Genomic DNA, 13,726 nt, shown 5'->3' on the forward strand with positions numbered 1-13,726 from the left:
TCAGGTGCAAAATGCATGCTTGTTTATATCACTAACGGAGAGAGAAATCTCCACCTGTCCAGTATCAAGACCACCAGATCATGTTATTTCAACCTTCCTTGGTCTCGTCGATGATGGACATTGGTGATAACAATATAAACAAAAGTGCATTATTTTGCACCAAAAGCCAATATGAGAATTTTTCTCATGGTATCTACTGCAGTATAGTTTGCTCTAACAGAACATGTACATTCAAGTTGGGATAAATATTGTCAATATTGCTTGTTGGATGGTGGATCACTACTCCATCGAATGCTGTTTGTTTGTTTGATCATTCCCATTAACCCTTTAGCTTTCAGATTATTCTATCGAATATAATGCTTATCCACTCACATTGCTTTGAATTTGCTATGCATTATCTCACAGCTTTAAAATTTCGATGATGTGATAATAGTTTCTTAGAATAACATTGTAGGGTAGGTGAAAGAGGCTGGATCTGGTTGGTTTGAACATAAGACAGGTAGAATATTTGGGCTGGATATGACTGGTTTAAATGCTAAGGGGTTAATCCATGTCTTATCACCAGTAGTAATGAACCATCTTTTTTTGACTTTTTACTTGTTTCAGTCATTGGCTTGTGGCCATGCTGGAGTACTGCCTTTGAAGGTGCAGTGAAACTAATCAACCACAGTAAAGAGGATTGTCCTGTGTCAGTGCCACATAAAAAGCACTTATGCTGGTGCCATGTAATAGTGCTCATGCTGGTGCCACGTTAAGAGCACCCACCATACACTGTAAAGTGGTTGGCATTAAGAAGGGCATCCAACCATAAAAACCAAACCAAATCAGACTGGAACCTGAGCTGTACCAGCTCTCCTGCTTGCCAGCTCTGGTCAAACTGTCCAGACCATGTCAACATGGATAATGGATGTTAAAGAATGATGATGATCATCATCATCATCATTACTTAACATCCATTGTCCCTGCTGACATGGGTTGGATGGTTTGACCAGGGCTGGCAAGCTGGGGAGCTGCACCAGACTCCAATCTGATTTGGCATGGTTTCTATGGCTGGATGCCCTTCTTAACACCTACTGGCATATATATGTCTACCAAATTCATTCACAAGGGATTTATTTGCCTTGCAGTAGCACTGACTCGAAAACCATGTGATTGCAAAGAAGCTTCTTAACTACAAAGCCAGGCTATTTTGTGAAACATTTTTGAAGATTATAATACAAATTGTTAAAGAAGTTGTTGCATAGCCTTTTCTGTTTTTCCAAAATGCAGCAGATAATCCATCTACAACTAATCTTATTAATATTCAGATGTTTATTAAGTATTTTGCTGGCCAAAGCTAGGTGTTTCTGTGTGATAAGAAGATTACTTCCCATCTATGTGGTGTTGGATTCAATCCTACCACGTGACACTTTGGGTAAGTGTTTTCTGCTATAGCCCTAGGTCAACCAAAGCCTTGTAAGTGAATTTGGTTGACAGAAACTGAATGAAGCCTCTTGTGTGTGTGTGTGTGTGTCCAACAATAGCTTAACAACTGGCGTTGTTTTGTTTGCATCCCTGTTACTGAGCGGTTCAGCAAAAAGAGACCAATAAAATATGTAACAGGCTAAAAAAAAAATAAATGTAAATAAGTGTTGGGGTTCATGTTGTTTTTTTTCAACAAAAACCCTTCAAAGCAGTGCTCCAGCATGACCACAGTCTAAAGATAAAATGCAATGTTCCTATTTGTTATCATTGGATCCACTTCAGATATACTTTTTACTCACTCTATTGTCCTCAGCTGTCTCATTATGATATTCATTGCTCACTCATTCCTGTCTCTAAAGTATTTTTTTAATTTCCAAATTGTTCATGAAACCATTGTTTCACTGTCATAAACTTCCTACAAATCTTAAAATATTTTGTCTTTTGTCACTGTACTTATTCAATTTATTATAAAATTTGACTATAACTCATTGTTCTTGCTTGTTTCATGTGAAAAGAGTTATTTTTTTATGAGTATAATTGCATAACATTTCAGTCGTCATTTTTTTCCCCGACATTGAATTCAAATAATATTTATTTTTATATCTTTGTACATTGTGCTTAAATTAATGTTTTGAGCTACCTTTCATATAGATATGTGCGTATGTGTACACAGACACACATACACATATATGTACATACATATATATATATATATATATATATATATATATATATATATATATATATATATATATATATAATAGAGAGAGACACACATATACATACATTGCAGGTATGGGTTATAGGCGCAGGCATGACAGTGTGGTTAAGAAGTTTGCTGCCCAACCATGCACTGAGTTCAAATTTCATCGAGGTTCACTTTGCCTTTCATCATTCCAGGGTTGATAAAATAAGTACCAGTTGAGCACTGAGGTCAATGTAAGACTTACCCCTTCCCCAAAAAACTGCTGGCCTTGTATCAAAATTTGAAGCCAATGTTATGAATTCAAATCCAGGTGGAGTTTTAAGTTTGAACTTCATCACTTTTCATTCAATAGTATAAGTATTAAGTATGTTTTGAGATTTATTCCATTAACTGTATTCTACTCCTACAAATCTATGGCTTTTTACAACTCTGTAAGAAACCCTAGTTTTATAATCTAATTATATTAGTAGAATACTATATTTCCACTTTTTTTTTTTTTTCTCTTTTAGAGACGAAAGCATGTGTGATACTGATGCCGATAACAATAATGTAGTTGAAAATCCAGACCCAGAAGCTGATTCTGCTGATGTTCTTGTAGAAGATGAACTTGCAATTGGAGATGATGTTGAAGCAGATATCAGAGGTGTACCTGCTGTAGATGCTGATTTCTGGCCTCAGGATTATGAGGATGTTGAAGCTCTCATCTACCAGCAGGTTGAAAATGCCCCAGATTCAGCATTGAATCAACAGAATAATGTGCAAGAAGGTGATATTGAAGTAAATCAAGAAAGATCTGATTCATTTGCAGAAGCTGGTAACCTCTATGAGGATAATAACATCCACATTCAACCATTCCTTCCTGTTTCTCCTGAGTCAGTAGCTGACACTGCACCTGAAGATGAAATATTAGAGAATACAATTAGAGATAGTGAAGAGAGAAGCGAAGATTTCGAGCCTGAATGTGATCAGGCTATAGTTATAAACGATGAAGACGACTGTGATAATGACAATTGTGACAATGTTGTACAGGTGCATGAGTCAGTAGAAATTGAAAGCAGTTCTGCAGATAATCTCCTACATGCAGCATTAGTTAACCCAAATGAAATAGCCACTAAAATGGATGAAGCTAACTCTGTGCCAAATGAAACAAATAGCCAACCCCTGGCTGCAGATAACTGTGTTGGTGTTGAGGATGATAAAAATGATGCAGCTAGTACAAATGAACATTCTTCCAGTTTACAACAGCCAGCTGCCACTTCTACAAACAATAACACTCAGTCAATTACACAAAGCACTACTTCTGGTGATCTTCAGTTAGAATCATGCTGCCTTTCTCCTGAACTCAGCAAAAGTGCTAATAAATCTGATGAAACTGGTGATAGCAGTTCTATTTCAGTAACTGCAGAAAATAAAACTGAATCTAGAGAATTGATTCCATCTAAGGAAACCATTGATACACAACAGCATGACACAGAATTAGTCAATAGTAGCACAAATGAGGTGGCTTCTAGTAATCTAGAAGATTCTCAGCCAGTTTCATCTGGAATGGAACAACAAAAACATGAACCAGTTGCCTCTGCAAACCATTTATTGAATAACATCGATGTTGGTTATGATGCAGTCTCTTGGACTGAGAATAACAATTCAGAACTTATGGACAATAAACTTGACAGTAATAGCACAACTCCTGTTCACATATCAGATACTAACACTGCAGATACATGTGCAGAAAAAACAAACACTTTGAATATTAGTCCTTCTGTTGCACCTGTTCACTTACCTGATTTAGAATCCAATCAAGAACCAAATCCACAAAGCTGTCGTCATGTTGCTAACATTGAATGTGAACAAACTGTAACAGTGAAAAGAGCTCCTGATTCAATGACATCATCATCACCAGTCCCTGATCAGACTCACTCCAATGGGTCCACTGAAGATCATGATGGAAAAGATGATCAATTACTAAATGAATTAGAAGAAGAGCTGTTAACAACACACCAGCCATTACCTCAGAGTAGTGGCCTGTCCTTCAATGGCTTGACAAAGATAGACATAAATCAGATTCCAGAATTCTTGGATCTCAAACAAAACTTCCAATCTCTAAAGAAGGAATTAGCAGCAAGTAAACAACAGATTAAATTGTAAGTAAAATTATTTCTACAATCTGAATTTATACACAAAATTATAAGTAAGTTGAAGTTACTGTTAGCTCATCTTATGTGATACATAGTGTCTTTGGTCAACAAGACATGTAATCCTATCTACCTTTATAAAATGTTAGCAAGCATTTCTAGGCTAAAAATACTCTAGACTAATGTTTTCTAACCCATTTTCCCCTCAGGCCCCTCTATAACTTTCCAGAAAAATGTATGCCCCACTGACGGTTGTAAAAAAAACAACTTCATTTTAAATATTTCAAGATTATATACTTTCTTTACAGAAATATCCACACCAGGACACTAGAATAGCACTATACTGTAGCAAACAGTATTCACACAGTATGCTTGGCTGGAGGGATTGGTTTGGCTAGGCTGAGTATAAGTGTAGTATGTTAGCTGTGAAAAAAAGATTTTTCACAATTCCATGTCCCACTAAAAGGAAAAAAAGAAAAAAATCTTTGATCCCATGCTCTACCATAACTTTCCCAGGTTCCACCAGTGGGGCATATGCCCCACTTTGGGAATCACTGCTCTACACTCTCTGATAAGAAGTGGTGAGCATAAGGAGCTGAACTCTAACCATAGGATTATTAGTTTGAATGCTATTGTAAGTATTGTGCTGTGCCCCTGAACTGGGAGGCACATAACTCTGAATATGTTTGCTTAACTGGCAGAAAAAATGTCTCATTCTTCTAAGTCAGTGGTTCCCAACCTGTGGTCCACAGACCCCTGGTGGTCCGCAAATGTAGTATTGGGGGTCTGCGAACTAAATTCAAAATTTCATACACACACACACACACACACACACACACATAAGGATAAACATATTAAAAGGGGTCCATGGGAAAACTCAAATAAAAGGGGTCCTTGGTAGTAAAAAGGTTGGAAACCACTGTTCTAAGTTATAAGTTGGTAGGGCATCTATCTGTAAAAGCAAATATATATATATATACAGGGGTTGGACAAAATAATGGGAACACCTTATAATTTCAAACAAATTTATTTTACTATGGGGTAGGACCACCTTTGGCAATAATTACAGCTTGAATTCTACAAGGTATGGACTCGTACAAAGTTTAAATTGTTTCCAAAGGATCTGTAATTTTAATGAATTTTAATTACCTTTTTCTGATGATATCTGAAAAGAAAGAGTAATTTTAGCAAAACATATTAAACAACACTAATAATAAATCAAAAAACATAGAAATAAACAAGCTTTTGATGGTTTTATAGATATTTCAAAATTATGATGCTAAGATGCTAGGTGTTTCGTGTTTGGGATGGTCATGTTGCCAGTTTAGCCAATAAAAACACATGCACCAAAATGGCTGATCGTTAGTAAGGAAAGACACAAATAAGAAATAAGAAAGCAAAGGACCACTGATGAGGTCACAGAAGTGTGATGAAAGAACGCTGGCCAAAATATGATTAATTTAAAAAACTAAAATAAAGCTGAAGCACATTAACACCAAATATATAGTGTGTGTGTTTTTATTGGCTAAACTGGCAACATGACCATCCCCAAATACAACATCTGTTTCAACACACGATTTCACATCAAGAATCTTGCAAAACGAATATATAAACGTGTGTACATATATATATAAACCCTGCTGTACTCTTCCACCACAACTTTCTCTCACTCTTACTTCCTGTTTCTGTTGTACCTGTATTTCAAAGGGCCAGCCTTGTCACACTCTGTCACGCTGAATATCCCCGAGAACTACGTTAAGGGTACACGTGTCTGTGGAGTGCTCAACCACTTGCACGTTAATTTCACGAGCAGGCTGTTCCGTTGATCGAATCAACTGGAACCCTCGACATCGTAAGCGATGGAGTGCCAACAACAATCTGAAATGTAAACATATTTATCTTGTAGGCTTTTAAGAAGCAGTATTAAGCTCCATTTTCAAGCAGTAGACGAGGGAAACATTTTGCCTAGATTGGATCTAATGTAATAAAAAGAACAACAAAAGACTGTGCTAAAACTCATACAAACATGTCAGGAATGCTTGAATGAAACCAAAAAAAGCAATATATATTTTACATGAAACAACTACAGCAAACTCTGTTGATTCTTCATGGTCAAGGACATCTTTGTATTATTCTGGTCTCAATTGCATTTATATTTACATTTAATAAAAGACATTTTCAACTACCTTTGTGAATGTTGGGATATCATTCAAAACTGGCTTTTGTGTGTGTTAGAAATGAAATATATTCTCACAAACTAGAACTTTACAAAACAGTTGTTACACAAATGTGAGTATATAACAATAACTCTACTATTTATAGATAACATTTCCTGTCATTTGGCTTTGATACTGAAAAATAATTTTTTTCTTGGTCATGATGGAAAAAGATAGTAGTCCTATGATAAACAAATCTGCTTGAGATGTTTAACATCAAGGATGCTAAAAACAAGTTTTAAAAATAAGGCAAATTTCATGTCTAATTAGACAGTGGTTTGAGGTACTACAGTACAAACTTAAATTGTTATGGTGTTCTAAGATTGCCTGGATACCAGGAAAAGAGTTCAGAGAATGCTGTAGAATTAGTGGAGATATTATGCCTTACCCAGGAACATAATATATTCTGCAGCTAAATGTCAATTGCAAAACTTCAGTTTCTTACATGTTCAGCTGTTAGCTTTGCTTATAGTTATTTTATAATTATATGAAAATGATTGAATGGGTGGCTGTGTGGTTAAGAGGTTTTCTTCCTGACCACATGTTATCAGGTTCAGTCCCATTGTGTGGAACCTTAGGCAAGTGGCTTCTGCTATAGCCCTGGGTTGACCAAAGCTGTGTAAGTAGATCTAGGAAATGGAAACTGAAAGAAGCCTGTCATATATATACTCTTTTACTCTTTTACTTGTTTCAGTCATTTGACTGTGGCCATGCTGGAGCACCGCCTTTAGTCAAGCAAATCAACCCCAGGACTTATTCTTTGTAAGTCGAGTATTTATTCTATCAGTCTCTTTTGCCGAACCGCTAAGTTACACACCAGCATCGCTTGTCAAGCGATGTTGGGGGGGACAAACACAGACACACAAACACACACACACAAACACACACACACACACGCACACATATACGACAGGCTTCTTTCAGTTTCCGTTTACCAAATCCACTCACAAGGCTTTGGTCGGCCTGAGGCTATAGTAGAAGACACTTGCCCAAGGTGCCATGCAGTGGGACTGAACCCGGAACCATGTGGCTGGTAAGTAAGCTACTTACCACACAGCCACTCCTATGCCTACATATGTATATATATATATATATGTGTGTGTGTATGTAAATGTGTGTGTGTATGTCCTTTTCTTGACATTGTGTGATAATTGTAAAATGATTGTCACAGTCATAAAAGCAGTGTCATTTATTTCCAATATTCAGCAGGAACATGTCTAGCCATGGAGAAATATTATATTGCGTAGAAACAGGTGAGAGTTGACAACAGGAAGGTCACCTGGGTGCAGAAAATCAACCTTAAGAAACTCAGCCCAAACCATGCAAGCATGGAAAAATGAGCATTAAGAGGTTGATAATGACATGGAAATTTAGTAGTGTCACGATAAGTTGTGGTGTTAGGGTGTTGGCTGAACAATTCATTGTGGATTATATTATCATGAAAAGGTACTCATTGTTTGGCTTCAGCTCTGTTTTTCTTTTACCTGACACAGTGAATCCATGATCTAATGTATCCACATCATGCAATGTGTCAGAGCGTCCATGTAGCTGTAAAAATTTTATGCACCAATACTTGTTTAATTCTGGAGTAGTTGACACGAATCAGACAAAATTGAAGACTCATCATCAAGGTTTAGAATCAAAGGGCCTTAAAGTTAACCTTGCAAAAAACAAAGTCTTAATATGTAGGAAGGCAGACAAATCACAAATCCCTTCAGGTAGATGGCCCTACCTGATCTGTATAAAAGGCATAGGTAGAAACTCCATAAGATGTACCCTGTGTAAGCTTTGGATGTATAAGAGCTGCAGCAATATCAGGGGAAGGTTGACAGGGAAAATAGCTTTTGTGTGTGGAAGACGCACAGGTGCAATAAACACCGAAAAATGTGCAGAAAATAGACTCCATCAACTGCCAGGTGGAGTGAGCTAGAGGTAGTAGATAGTTTCTGTTATCTAGGTGACCAAGTTAGTAGTGGATGTGGATGCTCCAAGAGCGTAGTTGTGAGAATAAGAATAGGCTGGGCAGAATTCAGAGAGCTCCTACCCCTGCTGGAAACTAAGGGCCTCTCCCTCAGAGTGAAAGGCTGATTGTATGATGCCTGTGTGAGTGAACAGCTATGCTGCACGGCTGTGAAATGTGGGCTGTGACAGCTGAGGACATGCATAGGCTTGAAAGAAATGAAGCCAGTATGCTTAGCTGGATGTGCAATGTCAGTGTGCATGTTCAACAGAGTGTAAGCGTCTTGAGGGAAAAGTTGGGCATAAGAGGCATCAGATGTGGTGTGCAAGAGAGACGACTGCACTGGTATGGTCATGTGCTGCATATGGATGAGGACAGCTGTGTAAAGAAGTGCTGATCTCTAACTATAGAGGGAACCTGTGGTAGAGGTAGACATGGGATGAGGTGGTGAAGCACGATCTTCGAACTTTGGGCCTCACAGAGGCAATGACTAGTGACCAAGGCCTTTGGCGATATGCTGTGCTTGAGAAGACCTGTCAAGCCAATGGCTGATGCTGATGTCACATACTGGCACTCATACCGGTGGCACGTATAAAGCACCTTTCAAGCATTGGGCCTCATGGAGGCAAAGTGGCCAATGCCAGTGGTTTGTGAAAAGCTCCTTTTGAGTGTTGGGCCTCACGGAGACAATGACCAAGACCTTTGGCATTATGTCATGCTTGAGAAGAAGTCCCATCAAGCTAAGTAAAACCACAGTCATTGCAGATACCAGTGTCACACAAATGGCATATAAAAGCACCCATTACACTCTCGGAGTGGTTGGCATTAGGAAGGGCATCCAGCTGTAGAAACCATGCCAAAATAGACTGGGGTCTGGTGCAGCCTTCCAGCTTACCAGCCCTGGTCAAACTGTCTAACTTATGCCAACATGGACAACAGATGCTAAATGATGGTGATGATAAATGTTCTAATTTGTTCACTCCAATAAGTCATCCTTTTTCTACATATCCCCTATCATTATTTCTTTTCTCAATATATATTTCACATCCCTTTTTCCCATATTATAAATTTTGGTATGGGGAAGATGATTAGCCCCAAATCAATCCTAATATCTTGCTAAATTTTATATTATTGATCCCAGAGAAATTTCCATGTAGAAATGAGAGTAGAGAGACAGACAAAGAATCTTGATTGCCAAAACTATTTTAGCCTAGTATTACATTTTTATTAACTACATTCTCTTAAATAACACCATTTCTTATTATTTAGTGTAGGTTTAGCTTTGAGTCTAAAAAGAATAATGGGAGATATTTAGAATTCTAATAGCATTAAGTAGATCTTAGAAGAAGAGAATCAATAAAAGCTGGGATATTGGAAATTTCTTGTGTTGATGCTTAGAGCTTTTAGATTCAAGTCATTTTTATAAAAGCCCCATAACTGAACTAATATTCTAGTCTAGTAGTACTACTATGCTTCATAATATCAGTATGGAACAAAATCCATTTAGATGTGATAGCTCTCTTTGTTATGGTTAAGTTTTTGTTGTTTTTGTTTAGCACCAAGCCAGCTATAAAGGAGTACACTTTTGATCAAAAGCATTCCACCCATGACCATCCCATTTCCTACTTAGACATTATGTGTCTAATACTTTGACAAATATAGTCTTAAATTATCCTCTTTTTTTTTTCTTGACAAAAAAAAAAAAAAGGACAATTGGGTGTGATTCGGTAGTTATTTCTTGCAAGTTTAATGACCATATAAATACATCTTCACTCTTGTGATGTTGGTTTTGGTCATGGTGAATGTTCTTTTGGGTTTTAATTGTGGTGTTGGTAGTAGTTGTGGTGACAATAATACCAACAACAGCAGTGATGAGGGTGTTTTGTTTAGTATTTCTATTATGTTACTGTGACAACTTAGTGGTTGTAACAGATAATGATATAGTTCTCAAAATGGATATTGTGGTAGTGGTGATGGTTATAATAGTAATTGTAGAGATAGTTGTTATACTAGTTTAGAAGACTGGGGTGGCTACTGTAGTAGCTGTGATGGTAGTTTCTGTAGTTATCATTATAGAATCCGTGATGGCTGTTGTGGAAGTTGTTAAACTAGTGACTGAAATAGTGGTTGTTGTTGTTGCTGTGGTAGTGCTAGTAGTCATAGAGTCTGTGGTGGTGGTAGCTGTGGTAGTAGTGGTGTTGATTTTAATTATTGCAGTGGAAATTATTGAACTGGTAACTGAAATAGCAGTGTGATGGTTGTTAAAGACAGTAGCTGTAGTTGTATTAGTGGTCATCATAGCGTATGTGGAGGCTATTGTTGTAGTAGAGGTTGTTCACTAGTGGTTGTAGAACCAGTGTTCCAGTTAGTTGTTTCGTGCTGGCACGGCTGTGTGGTTTAGAAGTTTTGCTTCCCAACCACATGGTTTCAGGATCAGTCCCATTGTATGGCACCTTGGACAAATGAATTCTGCTAAAGTACTCAACCATCTAAAACCTTGTGAATGGATTTGGTAGGCATAAGCTGAAAGAAACTCATCATATATGTGTGATTTTTTTTATTGCCCACAAGGGGCCAACACAGAGAGGGCCATCATATATGTGCGTGTGCATGTATATGCATGTTTGTTTGCTTCCATGTCTTCACATTGCATGGTAGGTGTAAACAAATGTCACCATCATACAAGCAGTGTTGTTTGTTTCCAGTTTTCTATGAAACTGTTTGGTCATGAGGGAAATATTACCTTGCTTGCAAACAAGTGAGGGTTAGCAACAGGCGGGACATTTGGTTATAGAAAGTCTGCCTTGATAAATTCTGTCCAACCAATGCAGGCATGGAAAAGTAGACATTAAAATGATAATGATGGTGATTGCCAATCTTATTTTTGCATGGAACCTATTATGCAATTGTTAAAAAACTCATAAAACCCATACCTCTTTTATATTCACCTTCTTGTACCCTGAGGCTATTCCCTGACACCTTATCACCACCATCACTATTCTCTCTTTCCAATTGGGGTAGCTATGTATCTCCTGTACAGCAAGACACCGGCTTCTATCCTTCTATCATAAAAACCTGACATAAAGTCACCTCCTCCAGTATTATGCCTCCACCACTCATTGAAAGCATTTTGTCTTCTAAGCTATTTGGTGATCTCATTAGTGCCAGTACCAATGTTAAAGCGCCCAATATATTCTTTAAAGTGGTTGGCATTAGGGAGGCCATGCAACAGCTGATACTGGAGCTCAATGCTGCCTTCCATCTCATCAGATCTTTGTCAAACCATCCAACCAATGCCAACATGGAAGCTAGACATTATATGACAATGGTAGCAGCAGTGGTGGTATAACTTTTTTTGAAAATGGTGGATATTTAATTTTATTCATTTCAAGTTCTAGCACAAGGCCAGCAAGTTTGGGGGAGTAGGTAAGTCAATTACATCGACCCTCCCTCCCTCAGTGCTCAACTGGTACTTATCTTAGCAACCCTGAAAGAATAGAGGACAAAGTCAATCTCAGTGCATTTGAACTCAGATTGTAAAGACATGAAATACTGCTAAGCATTTTGCTCAGTGTGCTAATGATTCTGCCAGCTTTTTGCCTTATTACCTCCACCTTAGTGAAGGTAGAGGTATTGTTTTCAGTCATATTTGTTTGTTTGTCTGTGGACAAGATATCTCAAGAACCGCTGAATGGATTCGGATGAAACTTTCAGGGATGCTTGATCTTGTGACTGGCACAAATTGATTAGAGTTTTGGATCAATCTGGTACCGGACAAGGATTCTGCATTATTTTTCTGGGTTTTTTTTTTTAACTAAATTTTTGAGAGCAGTCAGGTTACCAACGTCGCCTTCCTGGCACGTGAAAAGTCATTCGAGCGAGATCGTTGCCAGTGCCGCTGGACTGGCTCCTGTGCAGGTGGCACGTAAAATACACCATTTTGAGAGTGGCCGTTGCCAGTACAGCCTGACTGGCCTCGTGCGGGTGGCACGTAAAAGCACCCACTACACTCTCAGAGTGGTTGGTGTTAGGAAGGGCATCCAGCTGTAGAAACTCTGCCAAATCAGATTGGAGCCTGGTGTAGCCATCTGGTTCGCCAGTCCTCAATCAAATCGTCCAACCCATGCTAGCATGGAAAGCGGACGTTAAATAATGATGATGACGATGATTCTCATTTTAAAAAATCATCTCTGGCTAATCCTTGAGAGGACATTAGTGTTGTCTTGGTGGAGATTTGCCCTCTCTGAGCGCTCATGTTTTATGTAATTTTATTACAAGACATTTTAACTTGCATAACCTCACTGTGTTTTCCTTGAGCCTAGAGTTTCTTAGAACCTAGTTAGAGAAACAGCCATGGGGTATGGGGTGGTTCTAACAATTGTGATAGTTATTAATCTAGTTATTGTGGTGGGGTTGGTTGTGTTGTGGTTGTACTGATGATAGGAGATATGATAGTTGCGCAAACAGTTGTACTTGTGGTTGTACTAGAGACCTTCTTTTTTGTTGTTCCATTGTAGTTTTAGTAGTGGGGGGGGGGTTGTGTGTGTGTGGGGTGGGGTTCAGGCATAATGTATCTAGGGCTACATTACCCAGTGTGTCCTTTCTGCCTTTAAGACAGGAAAGACACATTGGCGTAATGTGAGAGATACTTAGCTGCAGCATTTAGCAGGTCAAGCAACCAAGTAGAGGACTCCCCACAAACCTTGCCCCCCCCCCCAATTGGTTTGCCTGTTCTAGTGTTGGTAATTACAATAGTGGTGATGATGGTTACTGCTGTTGTAATAGTGATGGCCTGGGTGGTAGTTGTTATTTATAAATATGGAGGTAGAAATGATAAGGAGGAGGAAAAGAAAGAGGAAGAACAAAAAATTTTTTAAAAAATAAGGAAATGGAGCTAGGATTTCTTTTCAGAAACTAGAATGGTGGCATTGTTATTGTTGTTGTTGTTGTGTGTGTGTGTTTTCCCTTCCCTATGTCTCACTATCTTTCCTGCCTTCCTACTTCTCTCTCTCTCTCTTCTCTCCTCTCTCTCTCTCTCTTCTCCCCTCTTTCTCTCTTCTCCCCTCTCTCTCTCTCTCCCCCCTCTCTCTCTTCTCCCCTCCCTCTCTCTCTCTCCCTCTCTTTTCCCCCTCTCTCTTCCCTTCTTCTCTCTCTCAATCTCTTTTCCCCTTTGTCTTTCTCCCTCTCTCCCCTCTTTCCCCTCTCTCTTCTTCCTCCACACTCCCCCCCTCTCTCTCTGTCCTGCCCT

At 38.5% G+C, this 13,726-nt stretch overlaps 1 protein-coding gene across 15 annotated transcripts in view; it reads left to right on the forward strand.

The window, feature by feature from the left end:
* LOC106878020 (coiled-coil domain-containing protein 186) overlaps positions 1-13,726 on the forward strand; it is a 173,635-nt gene that overhangs the window by 91,046 nt on the left and 68,863 nt on the right. For all 15 annotated transcript variants that reach the window (XM_089362448.1, XM_089362450.1, XM_089362445.1 and 12 more), the window contains exon 2: positions 2,680-4,311. In XM_089362448.1, coding sequence (XP_089218574.1) covers positions 2,690-4,311 — 1,622 coding nt within the window. In that variant the 5' untranslated portion in view covers positions 2,680-2,689. The remainder of the gene's footprint in view (positions 1-2,679; positions 4,312-13,726) is intronic.

This window comes from Octopus bimaculoides, chromosome 14, assembly GCF_046866305.1.
Source record: "Octopus bimaculoides isolate indiv1 chromosome 14, ASM4686630v1, whole genome shotgun sequence".
In the NCBI taxonomy this organism is placed as follows: Eukaryota; Metazoa; Mollusca; class Cephalopoda; order Octopoda; family Octopodidae; genus Octopus; species Octopus bimaculoides.